At 43.8% G+C, this 16,432-nt stretch overlaps 2 protein-coding genes across 3 annotated transcripts in view; one reads left to right on the top strand and one right to left on the bottom strand.

Annotated features, from left to right (window-relative positions):
* LOC110511200 (multiple PDZ domain protein-like) overlaps nt 1-7,453 on the top strand; it is an 87,485-nt gene extending 80,032 nt beyond the window's left edge. For both annotated transcript variants that reach the window (XM_036946308.1, XM_036946261.1), the window contains 3 exons: nt 5,383-5,474; nt 5,743-5,866; nt 6,200-7,453. In XM_036946308.1, the coding sequence (XP_036802203.1) occupies nt 5,383-5,474; nt 5,743-5,866; nt 6,200-6,346 (363 nt within the window). In that variant the 3' untranslated portion in view covers nt 6,347-7,453. The remainder of the gene's footprint in view (nt 1-5,382; nt 5,475-5,742; nt 5,867-6,199) is intronic.
* A 2,177-nt stretch (nt 7,454-9,630) lies between these two features.
* Nucleotides 9,631-15,143, bottom strand: pdzk1ip1 (PDZK1 interacting protein 1). Its single transcript, XM_036946195.1, has 4 exons — nt 14,955-15,143; nt 11,397-11,511; nt 11,208-11,297; nt 9,631-10,548 (listed from the first exon to the last, which is right to left on the bottom strand). The coding sequence occupies exons 1-4, from the start codon at nt 15,019-15,021 to the stop codon at nt 10,476-10,478; spliced, it is 345 nt and encodes a 114-aa protein (XP_036802090.1). The 5' UTR covers nt 15,022-15,143; the 3' UTR covers nt 9,631-10,475.
* Nucleotides 15,144-16,432: the final 1,289 nt, after the last annotated feature.

Raw genomic sequence — 16,432 nt, 5'->3', positions numbered from 1 at the left:
CACACAGATCATTCTCTGGGTTCACACAGATCATTCTCCAGGTACACACAGATCATAATCCAGGTTCCCACATGGAACACATACACACAGAGACACACAATATATACATACTGTGCATTCGGGAAAGTATTCAGACCCCTTTTACTCTTTCCACATTTTGTTATGTGGCAGCCTTATTCTAAAATAGATGTTTTTTTATTCACCCTTATCAATCTATACACAATACCCCATAATGACAAAAACAAAAATGCTTTTTAGAAATGTTTGCAAATTTAAAAAAAAAAAATATATATATATATATATATACATTTACGTAAGTATTCAGACCCTTTATTACGTACTTAACTGAAGCACCTTTGGCAGCGATTACAGCCTTGAGTCTTCTTGAGTTTGACGCTACGAGCTTGGCACACCTGTATTTCTGGAGTTTCTCCCCTTTTTCTCTGCAGATCCTCTCAAGCTCTGTCAGGTTGGATGGGGAGCGTCACTGCACAGCTAATTTCAGGTCTCTCTAGAGATTTTCAATTGGGTTCAAGTCCAGGCTCTGGCTGGGCCACTCAAGGACATTCAGAGACTTGTCCTGAAGCCCCTCTTGCGTTGTCTGGCCTGTGATCTTAGGGTCACTGTCCTTTTGGAAGGTGAACTTTCGCCCTAGTCTGAGGTCCTGAACACTCTGGAGCAGGTTTTCATCAAGGATCTCTGTACTTTGCTCCGTTTATCTTTTACTTGATCCTGACTAGTCTCCAAGTCCCTGCCACTGAAAAACATTCCCACAGCATGATGCTGCCACCACCATGCTTCACCGTAGGGATGGTGCCAGGTTTCCTCCAGACGTGACGCTTGGCATTCAGGCCAAAGAGTTCCAAAGAGAGAATCTAGTTTCTCATGGTCTGGAGACCTTTAGATGCCTTTTGGCAAACTCCAAGTGGGCTGTCATGTGCCTTTTACTGAGGAGTGGCTTCCGTCTGGCCACTCTACCATAAAGGCCTGATTGGTGGAGTGCTGCAGAGATGGTTGTCCTTCTGGAAGGTTCTCCCATCTCCACAGAGGAACTGGAGCTCTGTCAGAGTGACCATCGGGTTCTTGGTAACCTCCCTGACCAAGGCCCTTCTCCCCCGATTGCTCAGTTTACCCAGGCGGCCAGCTCTAGGAAGAGTCTTGGTGGTTCCAAACCTCTTCCATTTAAGAATGATTGAGGCCACTGTGTTCTTGAGGACCTTCAATGCTGTAGAAATGTTTTGGTACCCTTCCCCAGATCTGTACCTCGACACAATCCTGTCTCGAAGCTCTATGGACAATTCCTTCGACCTCATGGCTTGGTTTTTGCTCTGACATGCACTTTCAACTGTGAGACCTTATATAGACAGGTGTGGGCTTTTCCAAATCATGTCCAATCAATTGAATGTACCGCAGGTGGACTCCAATCAAGTTGCAGAAACATCTCAAGGATGATCAATGGAAGCAGGATGCACCTGAGCTCAATTTCGAGTCTCATAGGAAAGGGTCTGAATACTTATGTAAATAAGGTATTTCTGTTTTTTATTAATACATTTGCAAAAAAAATTGAAAAAACTATTTTCACTTTGTCATAATGGGTTATCGTGTGTAGATTGATGAGGAAAAAGATTTAATAAATTTTAGAACAAGGCTGTAAATTTTTTTTTGTTGAAAAAGTCAAGAAGTCAATACTTTCTAAATGCACGCACGCCTGCTCCCGCTTCTCCTCTCTGGGCCTCAAGGGCCCTTCATTACGGACACCTGTCACAATCATTACGCGCATCAGCGCTCATTGGACTCACCTGGACTCCATTACTTTGTTGATTGCCCCTCTATATCTGTCTGGTCCTCAGTTGGTTCCCCATGTCAGCATTATTGTCTTCATGTCGTTTTGTTCTCCCTGTCCAGACACTGTTCTTGGTTTTTTTGTCCGTTTTCCATTAAATGTTCACTCCCTGTACTTGCTTCTTGTCTCCAGCATCGGTCCTTACAGTATACACACACACACAGTACACACACACATCTCTGTATGGTCAAATGAAATATCAGTTATCAAACGTGATGACACCCATCACTCAATGTAACCACATTGTTTTTTAATTGCCTATTATTTTACATCCATCAAATAAATGTTTCCTGATAAGAGATGTAAATAAAATCATACATTTTTCAAATATACATTCTTGAAAAACCTGTATGTGTCTGTCTTTAGCAGTGTGTGTACCTAATGTGTACCGTATGTGTGTGCATTGGTAGATCCTGCCGTGCTTGTGCGTGTGCGCGTGCGCGCTACCGTCCGGACACTGTGTGGTTATCAGTTTGTTGCAGCCGGTTGGCAGTTTGGTCAGATAATCCCAGGCCTTTATGTTAATGCTGCTCTATCGGTCCGGCTCCAGCAGCCTCAGCACTGGACTGTCAGACTGGACTGTTAGACTGGACTGTTGGACTGGACTGTTGGACTGGACTGTTAGACTGGACTGTTAGACTGGACTGTTAGACTGGACTGTCAGCACTGGACTGTTAGACTGGACTGTCAGCACTGGACTGTCAGCACTGGACTGTCAGACTGGACTGTCAGACTGGACTGTCAGACTGAAATGTCAGACTGGACTGTTAGACTGGACTGTCAGACTGGACTATTAGACTGGACTGTCAGACTGGACTGTCAGACTGGACTGTCAGACTGAACTGTCAGACTGGACTGTCAGACTGGACTGTCAGACTGGACTGTCAGACTGAACTGTCAGACTGGACTGTTAGACTGGACTGTCAGACTGGACTATTAGACTGGACTGTTAGACTGGACTGTTAGACTGGACTGTCAGCACTGGACTGTCAGCACTGGACTGTCAGACTGGACTGTCAGACTGGACTGTCAGACTGGACTGTTAGACTGGAATGTCAGACTGGACTGTCAGACTGGACTGTCAGACTGGACTGTCAGCACTGGACTGTCAGCCCTGGACTGTCAGACTGGACTGTTACACTGGACTGTTAGACTGGACTGTTAGACTGGGCTGTTAGACTGGGCTGTTAGACTAGACTAGCTGCCTGGTGCTGATTACACCAAACACACACACGCCACCCAGGACACCCAGCAATTACTGTCTGACTCGATCTCTCTCTGCCCCCTCTCTCGTTCTCGTTCACAACTTTGGTCTCTCTCTACCTTCTCTCTCTTTTGCTGTCTCTTTCCTCTATCCATCTCTCTCTCTCTCTCTCTCTCTCTCTCGACCTACCGCTCTGGCTTTACATACGTCATTGATCAGACACTCTTATCCAGAGTCACTCTGGCTTTCGGGTGGCGCAGCCGTCTAAGGCACTGCATCTCAGTGCTAGAGGTGTCACTACAGACCCTGGTTCGATTCCAGGCTGTATCATAACAGGCCGTGATTGGGAGTCCCATAGGGGGGCGCACTATTGGGCCAGCGTCGTTAGGGTTTGACCAGGGTATGGCGTCGTTGTAAATTAGAATGTGTTCTTAACTGACTTGCCTAGTTAAATAAAGGTTCAATCAAAAATAAATAAATAGTGACTTGCAGTGATTTTTTTGTACTTTTTCTCTCTCTCTCTCCCTCTCTTTTCAACTCTCTTCTACTCTCTCCCCCTCTCACTCTCTTTTCAACTCTCTTCTACTCTCTCCCTCTCGCTCTCTTTTCAACTCTCTTCTACTCTCTCCCCCTCTCACTCTCTTTTCAACTCTCTTCTACTCTCTCCCTCTCGCTCTCTTTTCAACTCTCTTCTACTCTCTCCCCCTCTCACTCTCTTTTCAACTCTCTTCTACTCTCTCCCTCTCGCTCTCTTTTCAACTCTCTTCTACTCTCTCTCCCTCTCGCTCTCTTTTGACCTCTACCTGTCTCTCTTTCTCTCTCTTCATCCTCTATCCATCCCTCCCCTTCATTCATCCCCCTATCTGTTATTCATTTCCATACACACAAGTAAGTTGGAATCCTTACTGGTCAAACTGCCACGTCCGTTTGTGATATTACAACAACAAAGAAGTTACTGGAAACAAGAAAACACAGTTTTCCCCCTCTGACATCACTGCATCACATCAGAACAGCATGATATGTACTGCTGGTGGGGACAGTGGCGCGGTTTCCCCCTGCTGGGGATTCCATCTCTAACAAAGGAAGAGAACATTGCCCCTTTCTCTCTCTCTCTCTCTCTCCTCTAAACACTGATTTGGCTCTGTTTCTCTCTCTCTCTCTCTCTCTCTCCTCTAAACACTGGTTTGGCTCTGTTTCTCTCTCTCTCCTCTCTCTCTCTCTCTCTCTCTCTCTCTCTCTCTCTCTCTCTCTCTCTCTCTCTCTCTCTCTCTCTCTCTCTCTCTCTCTCTCTCTCTCTCTATTGCTCTCTCTCTCTATCACTCTCTCTCTCCTCTAAACACTGGTTTGGCTCTGTGTTGCCCTCTCTCTCTCTCTCTCTCTCTCTCTCTCTCTCTCTCTCTCTATCGCTCTCTCTCTATCGCTCTCTCTCTATCGCTCTCTCTCTATCGCTCTCCCTCTCTCTCTCTCTCTCTCTCTCTCTCTCTCTCTCTCCTCTAAACACTGGTTTGGCTCTGTTGTCTATTTTGCTGTGTTCCCCTCTCCCACTCCCCCCCCCCTCCTATCCTTCCCCTTTCTGTTCCTCTTTCCCACCCTTCTCCCTCCCATCTCTCTCTCTCCTTCCTCCTCACCCTCTCTACCCCTACACTCCCCCTCTCTGTCTATAAAGAAGGTGTGTTAGTAAGATAAGTGCAGGCAATGGCTGGGGAGCGTTCCACTAACGTTCCACTAACGTTCCCTCCACAGCCCACCAGTCGTTTGTTAATCGTCCGTTAATTAACCTTTGTTTGTTGTTGTTGTTTTCAGATTTTTAATTGCCTCTCGGTTGATTAAATATGGAAATGAACAGATGCTGACAGACCGTTGCCACCCTCGATATGTGGCTGACTGAATATTTCATTAAAAAAAGACAACTAAAGTCTAACTAAAGAGAGAGAGAGGATTGATAAATGATTGCTACATTAGGCCTTTGTGTAGTTCTGTGGCTTTGATCCAGGACCTGTCTGTAGTAAAATCCATTCTTCTGCAATTCTATTCAGCCATGAGGGACGTTAAAGTTTAAAATAGGGGGTTGATTTTGAACACATATCGCATGTACTGTACTTTGATATGATAGGCTTATCATACACTGGCACTCATCCTTGTCTATAACACACACACACACACACACACACACACACACACACAAAAAAAAAAAAAAACACACACAGAAAGACACACACCCATGCACAGATCATGTCTGGTTAATAATAATTTTTAAAACTTGACACGTGCATTGTTTTGTCTTCTGTCCGTGCACATGTGTCTGTGTGTGTCTGTGTGTGTGTGTGTTTTAAAGGTGATTGCTGACACCAACATCAGTGCTATAGCCAGTCAGGTGGAGAGTATGTCGACTAGCAGCTGCTCCGAGACACAGCCAGGGGAACCAGAGTAAGTTGGACTAAGTATCTCTCAGACACTGATCTGAGGCTCGTTTTTTCTCTTCTCCCCTAAAGGTTAAAGGACCAATCCGGGAGTTGAAAAAACAAAACAGCAGTCACCCAGCCTCTTGTTTGGTAAACGGCTGAGGGCTAGGAGAAATGTAACCACTCCCAAATTCATAAACCGAGCAATGGATGCATGAGATCAAAATAATAGTTCCCCCCTCCCTGTTTTGAAGCTATACAGTGCTTATTTTACAATGTGATACTCTCTGCAGAGCCCCCAAACCCAAGAGTATCTGCCTGGAGAAGGGTTCTGACGGCCTGGGCTTCAGCATCGTAGGAGGCTTCGGAAGCCCTCATGGAGACCTGCCAATCTACATCAAGACTGTCTTCAGCAAGGTAACCATCTCCAACTCTGCACCATCACACACATGTCCTGATTTCCCCTCTGGGACATTAGATGGCAGCAAAGTTCCCTTCCCCACACACACACACACAGAAACACACACACAAACAGATCAGTGATTACTTGAAAGAAGGGAGGAAGGATCATAAGGTGGCATTTAAAAAATACTGTAACAAGGCCAATTTTTGTATTTACACCATTTTGTGTGTGTGTGTGTGTGTGTGTGTGTGTGTGTGTGTGTGTGTGTGTGTGTGTGTGTGTGTGTGTGTGTGTGTGTGTGCGTGCGTGCGTGCGTGCGTGCGTGCGTTCCCCTGTTGTCGCTGCAGGGGGCAGCAGCGGTGGACGGGCGTCTGAAGAGGGGTGACCAGATCTTGTCTGTGAACGGAGAGAGTCTGGAAGGGACCACACACGAGCTGGCTGTGGCCATACTGAAGAGACAGAAAGGGGCCGTCACCCTGGATGTGCTGTCCTAGCTCACACACACTCTACCCCTTGAACTGGTTTGAACTCCCCAACATGTTGGAAAGAGTTGACCAACAACTGATGCCCGTCTCCAGCCCATTAAACAGCCCGTTAACGTGAAGGGGACATTGGTTCTGGAAGGATTCAGTCAATAGTTAACACATGTGGTTGAACCATGGGAAATAAGAGGACTGTATATGGGGGGTTGCAGGAAGTAGGGACACCTCATTTCCTGTGTGCCATCTTATGAGCTTCACTGTGAGGGCGGTTCAACCGCTGTACTGACTGGATACACGACTCAAAATGGTGAATGTTTGGATATTATGAAGCGAGGAAGCGAAGTGGGAAGCTTTATATGTGAATATCGGATCTCTTTGTGTCATTTCAACTTTGTGTGATCACACATCATAGAACACTGATAGGGCAATATGAATGGTTCAGTTGGTTAAGGAGGTCTCTTCACCGTTAGCCTAGCGTTAGCTTAGCATCTCCCTTATGGGGAGACACTGGTTAGCCGTTAGCGATGTTAGCTGCAGGTACTGCTAATGTGAAAACTGTGAGGAGGAATGGTCTCGGCAGGACGCACTAAACTGGACAGATACTACACACACACACACACACACACACACACACACACACATGCACAATAGGCTAGTTAGTCACTGTCAGGTTGACACATTCTCATTCATCACAGACACTTGTCCATTTGTCTCATATCATGTCATACTTGTTGTAAACAGACCATTTAAACTCCTGGCTCTTACACCACAACACTACTCAGTTCAACAGTGATTAGGCTAGACATGGCCAAAGGAAGAAGAAATGCATTCTATAGAAACTGGTAAACAGCCGTGCACTTCTAATACACTTCATAGCATCAAGAATGACATAGCTCCCTCTGTAGACATTCAAAGGCAGTTATAAAGGCCACCCAACTACCAGCTGGTGTCACTAGTACCTTGTGTAGTCCTGCAGGAAGTTGCTGTAGGAAGCTTCTTTATTAATTTTTTTACTTATTTTTCTTCGCAATTTCGTGGTATCCAATTTGTAGTTAAAGTCTTGTCCCATCGCTGCAACTCCCATACGGACTCAGGGGAGGCGAAGGTCGAGAGCCGAGTCCTCCGAAACACAACCCAACCAAGCCACACTGCTTCTTGACACAATGCCCACTAAACCCGGAAGCCAGCCACACCAATGTGTCGGAGGAAACACCGTACACCTGTAGACCGTGTCAGCGTGCACTGCGCCTGGCCCGCCACAGGAGTAGTCGCTAGGTCACGATGGGACAAGGACAAACCCTCCCCTAACCCGGCCAAACCCTCCCCTAACCCGGACGACGCTGGGCCAATTGTGCGCCGCCCCATGTGTCTCACGGTCGCGGCCGGCAGCGACAGAGCCTGGACTCGAACCCAGAATCTCTAATGGCACAGCTAGCACTGTGTGGCAGTGCCTTGGACCACTGTGCCACTCGGGAGGCCTACAGGGAAGCTTTTCTTTAAAGTTGTGAGACAGATTATACCAGGTGCTAATACTTGTAGTTTGACCTGCCTTTATATTACGTGGATGGTACTACCTGTATGTTACTGCAAGCTTATTCTTTAGCTTTTCACACTAAAACAATTGATTATTTTTGACATCATTTTTGGGAACTATGAGAATCAACAATGATCCGTTATTTTCTTGTTATGAGACATGTTAATCATCATATAGCAGGGCTGTATTCATTAGGCACCAAATGGAAGAAAATGGTCTGAAACAGGAAGGGACAGACTGAACTTGTCCAGTAAGATACGCTTTTTTTTGTTTTTGCGAAGAAAAACATTTTGCTACGGTGTGCATTAATGAATACGACCCATGTGTGTCTGTGGCTTCACACTGTCCTGTCCAGTGGTGAGAAGCTTGCCACATCCAACAATGACAGGATATCCTGTTTCTCTCTGAGCCCTTCGTCTGTCTCCCGTAAACCCCTCCACACTCACAGGAAGTGAAAACATGTTCCTCCATAACACTTTGAGACTCCCCAGGGGTCATGTTCCTTAGGCACCAAACTAGGAAAAATGGTCTGAAACAAGGAGGGACTACCTGAACTGAATAAAAAAAAAACATTTTGCTACGCTGTGCCCTAATGAATACGACCCTGGTCGACACTGTATATTAACCCTGCATATTAACTCTCAAACCCGTCTCAGTTAAAGGGTGGCAGGTAGCCTAGTGGTTAGAGCGTTGGACTGAAAGGTTGCAATATCAAATCCCCGAGCTGAGAAGGTACAAATCTGTCATTCTGCCCCTGAACAAGGCAGTTAACCCAATAAGACTTTGTTCTTAACTGACTTAGTTAAAAAAAAGTTGAAGTGCAATCTGGTGGCAATATCTAATTGTAGGCTGTGTCTTAAATGTGCGCCTTGAATACTCAGAAGTGGTCCTAGGATTTAGAGGAAGTGTACTATTAGTGCCATGTGGTGCCTCTTAAGGGAACTACTGCTGTGCCATAAGTCTCTGATGTGCTAGAGTAGACAGTGGCTATTTATCATATGTCAGTCTTAGTTCTGTGAGAGCCTAGCGCTGTCAAGTCTTAATGCTCAACCCCTTTAAATGCACACATCCGGCCACTCACTGCTCTCTCTCCCCCTCCCTCTCCTCCTGTGATCTCTCCATCTACTGTTGAATTTTAGCTTTTGTCTGGCCTTGTCCTAAGCGTGTCAATCAGCCATAGGCTGTGTGTGTGTGTGTGCACATACGTGTGTGTGTTCATCAGAAGTTGTACTGATGATGATCCTGTAACTCCCAATATTTCCGTCTTATGATGCCACCGATGAACTGACTGCTCGACCTTAGCGTCACAGAAAACATCTTAATTCACCTCATTGATCGTTGGGTCGCATTTTCAAATCCAAAGAAACGATCCACCTTTCATATGTCCACATGTGACAAGTTATGCTGTAAAACGTGTATACAGAGTATATACAGTGCATTCAGAAAGTATTCAGGCCCCTTGACCTTTTCCACATTTTCTTTCGTTTACAGCTAAAATGTATTAAATATTTTTTTTCCCTCATCAATCTACACACACACAAAAAAAACATTTTTGTATTTAATCCATTATAGAATAAGGCTGTAACGTAACAAAATGTGGATAAAGTCAAGGGGTCTGAATACTTTCCGAATGCACTGTAGGTCTATAGAAGAACTTGTGTGAAAAATATATTGTCTATGATCACAATTGCAAGTCGTATCTTTAAATGTGTGTACTGAGTGTGTTCCTACATTGATGCTCTTTATGAATTCTGATTCATTGTTTGATGATGAGGTTTTATTAAATGCAAGGGGACCACAACCATTTCCACCATGTCCTCCCTCTGATCTTCAAGTGTGGCTGTTCAGTCCTTAAAATACATGTATTTTAATAAGAGGTCATTCTACCATGTCTCATTGATACACTGTTAAGGAATATCTCAATTGCTTCCATTTTTATGAGGATTGTTCCTTTTATGTTTCATGTCTGTATATTATTAATACTTCAGTGGGCTAAATCAGGGTCATGCAGAGTGCTTCTTGGGAGTCTTAAACAAATCTACTTTGAAACAAAAGTATACACCTCACACACATGGTTATGAGCTTATAAAAAAGAAGACGCCTGTATCATACCAGATCTAGAGTTGTAATGTATTACATTTTGAGTTTGCACCCCAATATTACACTTTATATACATCACAGAAGATTGAAATACAGTATAACAAAATTATCTGAAATAGAAACACCAGATTTTCTTCTGTAAAAAAATGTAAAAAAATGTTTTATGATATTATGAAAAATATGAATAACATTCCACCCATGAGGCCACTAGATGGCGATTTGGTCATTTGACTGCAGGAATGGGTTTTAAGAGTTCTATCACACATTAGGCCCATATGTACTGTAGCTTTTTAAACAAATCAGAAAGTTGTTGGACAAGATTCTACACTCTAAGATTCACTTTAATGGATATCTACTGATCTTGAAACTTTTTGCGACTTGCTTGGATTGCTCTTGGTAAATTGCTTTTGCATGTCTCTGAAACTACGTGTGTGTGTGTGTGTGTGTGTGTGTGTGCGCGCGTCCACGACAAACCACAGATTGGTGGCTTCTATTGGTTCTCATTGGTCACATGACAGTGACTTTGTCTTCAATACCTTCGAGGTCCATGTTCTCATATGCACCCTCGTGATCTCTGCTCCTGTGGGTCACACACACACACACACACACACACACACACACACACACACACACACACACATACACACATACACACACACACACACACACACACACATACTTATTAGAACACAGGCCCTACTGTAATTGCACACACACCAACATTATTTCTCTGTGGGTCACTAGTACTGTACTGTTAGAAAAGTAGACTACGGCCTCCCGGGTGGCGCAGTGGTTAAGGGCGCTGAACTGCAGCTGTACTGCAGTGCCAGCTGTGCCATCAGAGACTCTGAGTTTGCACCCAGGCTCTGTCGTAACCGACTGCGACCAGGAGGTCCGTGGGGCAACAATTGGCCTAGCGTCGTCCGGGTTAGGTAGGGCTTGTCTCATCGCGCACCAGCGACTCCTGTGGCGGGCCAGGCGCAGTGCGCGCTAACCAAGGTTGCCAGGTGCACGGTGTTTCCTCCGACACATTGGTGCGGCTGGCTTCCGGGTTGGATGCGCTGTGTTAAGAAGCAGTGCGGCTTGGTTGGGTTGTGTATCGGAGGACACATGACTTTCAACCTTCGTCTCTCTCGAGCCTGTAGCTACTAAAACAATTGGATACCATGAAATTGGGGAGAAAAAGGGGTAAAAAAGAAAAGTAGACTACGAAACAAGAGCGATTAAGTGGCATCTTACCTGAACATGTCCAGGCTGGTATCATAGCTGTCTCCATTGGTGTTGGCATACCCAGGGGTCTTCCCACACTCACATTCTTTGGTGTCAGGCCTTCATGTAATCAATGGTATACATTCAGATTCAGAAGCAATTATAACGTTTTGTCAATCTCATGCCGTTGGGTGCAGGTGACATGGTGTCTTGGCTCACCTCGAGTCCTGACACCAGGCCTTGTTGACCAGAAACGCCACGAAGATGAGGAAGAGAAACACAGCCACAGCTATGATGCCTGTCAGCCACTGTGGCAGTGCCCGCTCCACCTTATCTTAAAGAGTCAGGACATAGGGGGGAAGTCATCATTGGATACCGGTGTGTAGGTGCAATATGCAGAAATCTCTCCGTCGTTTCCTGGTCGCTAAAAGTCTAATAGTTCGTCTAAATTCAGTTTATGTGACAAAACAAGAGAAACACGTATCATTGTATCATCTTAACTAAAATCTAATATTCTCAGCTGTTTGAGGCTAAAAGTAAAAGACGCAAAAAACAAAACTTAAGAACGGGAAGCATAGAAATAGAGCACATAGAACAGATCTGCAGGTTCTTATACTTGCTTTCAATGACAGTGACAGATCTATAACTACTATTTCTATGTGAATTTGGTCATGTCACCCAAAAATGTACATTTTGCCGCTTTAACGGTGCTCAATTAAGCAATCGTTTTGATTCCTCATGTTGTTACAGGTGCAATTGTTGCATAGATCACTTGTTTAAAATATATATTTCATGATATCCAATTGGTAGTTATAGTCTTGTCCCATCGCTGCAACTCCCCTACGGGCTCGGGAGAAGCGGAGGTCGAGAGCCATGTGTCCTCCGAAACACGACCCTGCCAAGCCGCACTGCTTCTTGACACACTGCTCGCTTAAGCCGGAAGCCAGCCGCACCAATGTGTCAGAGGAAACACCATCCAGCTGGCGAATGAAATCAGCTTGCAGGTGCCCGGCCCGCCACAAGGAGTCGCTAGTGTGCGATGTGACAAGGAAATCCCGGCCGGCCAAACCCCTCCCTTAACCCAGACGACGCTGGGCCAATTGTGCTTCACCTCATGGGTCTCCCGGTCATGTAAGTTACAGGTTGCACCTTTAAACGTTTAATTTAGACAATGCTGTATGTCTGTCACTTGTCATTCTAATGTTCTGTAATGTGATTTTTATTCTCTTGAGTTATCGTCCCAGTTGATGGGATTATTAACATGGCAGTCAAGATAAACTCTTGAGTGACAATATTAATTTATCCTCTGGTTGAAGGCTCTTAACTGATGAGAATCAAGAAACCCCAGGCAATGTGTCATTCATCTCTCAAAACTATACGCATAGCTGTAGGAAGTAGGGGTGCTAACGATGCTGCAGCACCCCCTGATAAATATAACTAAATAAAAAATACAAACATTTCCCCCCACAAAATGAGTAAACTAGGCCTTTATTACTCCTGTATGAGCAGAGAAAACAACTCCATGAACCTACTCATGCATTATGCTGACAGAGGGAACATGTAAATAGTAAGCAAAAGGCCAAACATTTGTTGTAAAAAAAAATATTTTTAATGAATGAATAGATGGTTCATTATGGAAAATGATTGCACACTGTTAGGAAAATTCAACCACTGGTATATTATATATATATATGTGGTATATATATATATGTTAATATGTGTGTGTGTGTGTGTGTGTGTGTGTATATATGTGTGTGTGTGTGTGTGTGTGTGTGTATATATATATAGTACCAGTCAAAAGTTTGGACACCTTCTCATTCAAGGGTTTTTCTTTATTTTTACTATTTTCTACATTGTAGAATAGTAGTGAAGACATCAAAACTAGGAAATAATGTAGTTACCAAAAAAGTGTTAAACAAATCAACATTTATATAATATTTGAGCTTCTTCAAAGTAGCCACCCTTTGCCTTGATGACAGCTTTTCACACTCTTGGCATTCTCTCAACCAGTTTCACCTGGAATGCTTTTCCAACAGTCTTGAAAGAGTTCTCACATAGGCTGATTTTCCTTCACTTTGCGGTCCAACTCATCCCAAACCATCTCAATTGGGTTGAGGTCGGGTGATTGTGGAGACCAGGTCATCTGATGCAGCACTCCATCACTCTCCTTCTTGGTCAAATAGCCCTTACACAGCCTAAAGGTATGTTGGGTCATTGTCCTGTTGAAAAACAAATTATAGTCCCACTAAGCGCAAACCAGATGGGATGGCGTATTGCTGCAGAATGGTGTGGTAGCCATGCTGGTTAAGTGTGCCTTGAATTCTAAATAAATCACAGAGCGTGTCACCAGCAAAACACCCCCACACCATCATACCCCCTCCTTCATGTTTCACGGTGGGAACCACACATGCGGAGATCATCCGTTCACCTACACTGCGTCTGACAAAGACGCGGCGGTTGGAACCAAAAATCTCAAATTTTTCCAAAGGACAGATTTCCACACGTCTAATGTCCATTACTCGTGTTTCTTGGCCCAAGTAAATCTCTTCTTATTATTGGTGTCCTTTAGTAGTGGTTTCTTTGCAGAAATTCAACCATGAAGGCCTGATTCCCTGCAGTCTTCTCTGAACAGTTGATGTTGAGATGTGTCTGTTATAGTGGTGTAAATAATGTTACTTCATTCGTTTTTGGGGGTATCTGTACTTAACTTAACTACTTTACTATATTTTTACAACTTTGACTTTTACTTCACTACATTCCTAAAGAAAAGATTGCACTTTTTACTCCTTACATTTTTCCTGACAACCAAAAGCACTTATACTTAAGTATATTTAAAACCAAATACTTTTAGACTTTTACTCTATTTTACAGGGTGACTCTCACTTTTACTTGAGTAACTTTCTATTAAGGTATCTATACTTTTACTCAAGTATGACAATTGGGTACTTTTTCCACCACTGGTCTGTTACTTGAGCTCTGTGAAGCATTTATTTAGGCTGCAATTTCTGAGGATAGTAACTCTAATGAACTTGTCCTCTGCAGCACAGGTAACTCTGGGTCTTCCTTTCCTGTGGCGGTCCTCATGAGAGACAGGTAACTCTGGGTCTTCCTTTCCTGTGGAGGTCCTCATGAGAGCCAGTTTCATCATAACGCTTGATGGTTTTTGCGACTGCACTTGAAGAAACTTTCAAAGTTCTTGAAATGTTCCAGATTGACTGACCTTCATGTCTTAAAGTAATGATGGGCTGTCATTTCTCTTTGCTTATTTTAGCTGTTCTTGCCATAATATGGACTTGGTCTTTTACCAGATAGAGATATCTTCTGTATACCACTCTACCTTGTCACAACACAAATGCACTTTTAACGAGGCACACCAATTAATTGAAATGCATTCTAGGTGACTACCTCATGAAGCTGGTTGAGAGAATGTGTGCAAAGCTGTCATCAAGGCAAAGGGTGGCTACTTTGAAGAATCTCAAATAAAAAATTTATTTGGATTTGTTTAACACTTTGGTTACTACATGATTCCATATGTGTTATTTCATAGTTTTGATATCTTCACTATTATCCTACAATGTAGAGAATAGTAAAAGTAAAGAAAAACTCTTGAATGAGTAGGTGTTCTAAAACTTTGGACCGGTAGTGTATATATATTATATTTTATGCTCCCCACTCTTATCAACAGTGAGTTGGAACAGCATGCAGTCACATAATTTAGCTATTTCTTTATGTAGGCTACTATAAACTTCAAATGTAACCATTAGTTTCAGTTCTTACCTATTTGAGCTGTGACTACTCCCAAAGTCAGCATCAGCCATATAACCACAGTAGGATCTCTCCCCATTGTTGACTCTGAAAATCCACAAAATGTTTTTAGATCCCAAAATGGCCTCGTGAGCAACTCTTCGGAATAGGTTTGTTCTATGTGGCTCAGTTGTGTTTTTTGGCATGTAAAGAACACACATCCTGGCACAGTATTCGGTTAATAATTAACCCATGCCTGCTTAGACAAACAACTGGTGATGATTCGGTAATAATCGCTATAACCTCATGTTTTATTTGCTGATTTCGTTCAGAGATTGACATTTGTAGGCCATCCATCTATTAACAGAAAATATGCAAATATTTGTATTATTTCAGATGTGCAAATGAATCTGTCTGTCCTACAAAAGTACACATAATTAGAGAACATTTACTTATTAGGTCCACTTCAATACATAACACTTGGTACAGGGGATTTTCCACTATAGTGACCAGGAAGTAGACTATATAAACACACTCCAATAGCAGCTCAGTGGAAACACACAAAAACCTAGAGAATAAATATTAATCTCTGAAGAAGGACTTTGGCTTGGTTAGTGTCTCATGACCACACTTCTAATATGTCACTGGAGGTTTTAGTTTAAAAGAACCGTGGAACTCAGTTTTTGCCCACTAAGGAGTTACCACTTGACAAAATCTATTTTTTCATAGTAAACTATATTAGCCTGAGTTAAACAGCCCTCTCCTGCTTAATGTATAATTCTAACATGATTTAGAGTTGTATACTAGGATGATTTGTTATCAGAAAACTATAGTTTACTATATCTCGTTAAAAAGGTGAACTTGACAATGCGCCAGAATGACTGACATAATGCAACAAGGGAGCTGACTTTGCAGTCAAAGTTGACGTTTAGCAGAGCCATACTTGTGTACTTTCAGTAGTTACTGTAGCCTGCATGGGTATAGATGGTGCAGTGGGCTTCACATGGGTGCATGTTGTTATTTCAGGCATGACGGGGAAATGTAAAAGGCTGGATTAGTCGAGCAGAAAGGGGGATGTGCAGGAAGGTTAGGGGACACACCCCCTCTGGACTCCAGGGACACATGATGAGCGTGTGTGTGTCTGTCCATCCGCCTGTCCGTCTGTCAGTTTATACAGTCCATCAGTACTAGGCTTTGTCCTAACCTTAGCACCAGCCAAATTAGCAGGTCCCTTTCAGCCAACCCCGCCCTCTCATTAACACCACCCCTTCTCCCCCCTCTCTCTTTCTCTATCTCCCTCACACACACCTCAGGGGAGTAGGTTGGCAATGATATCAGATAGCGACCCTGAGAGCCAGTAGTAGCGTCTCTCCCCACTGTCCCGTTACCTGCTGAGAACCAGCCCTCAGTTCTGTTCTCTGGAGAGAACACAATTCCCATATGGCCCATCCCATCCATCCCATCAACCACACACAGAGGCAGGGAGGGATGGGAGGGAGGGATGGGAGGAG

This window comes from Oncorhynchus mykiss, chromosome 1 (assembly GCF_013265735.2).
Source record: "Oncorhynchus mykiss isolate Arlee chromosome 1, USDA_OmykA_1.1, whole genome shotgun sequence".
Taxonomy (NCBI): domain Eukaryota; kingdom Metazoa; phylum Chordata; class Actinopteri; order Salmoniformes; family Salmonidae; genus Oncorhynchus; species Oncorhynchus mykiss.
The sequence above is the reverse complement of the archived record's forward strand: the minus strand, read 5'-3'. Positions and strand labels throughout refer to the sequence as shown.

Excerpts from the sequence above, each read along its gene's own strand:
- pdzk1ip1 (XM_036946195.1), bottom strand. The coding sequence starts at position 15,021 with ATGGGGAGAGATCCTACTGTGGTTATATGGCTGATGCTGACTTTGGGA. Across the intron at positions 11,512-14,954 it reads AGTAGTCACAGCTCAAATAG|ATAAGGTGGAGCGGGCACTG; the intron begins GTAAGAACTGAA and ends TGACTCTTTAAG. Across the intron at positions 11,298-11,396 it reads GCCTGGTGTCAGGACTCGAG|GCCTGACACCAAAGAATGTG; the intron begins GTGAGCCAAGAC and ends GATTACATGAAG.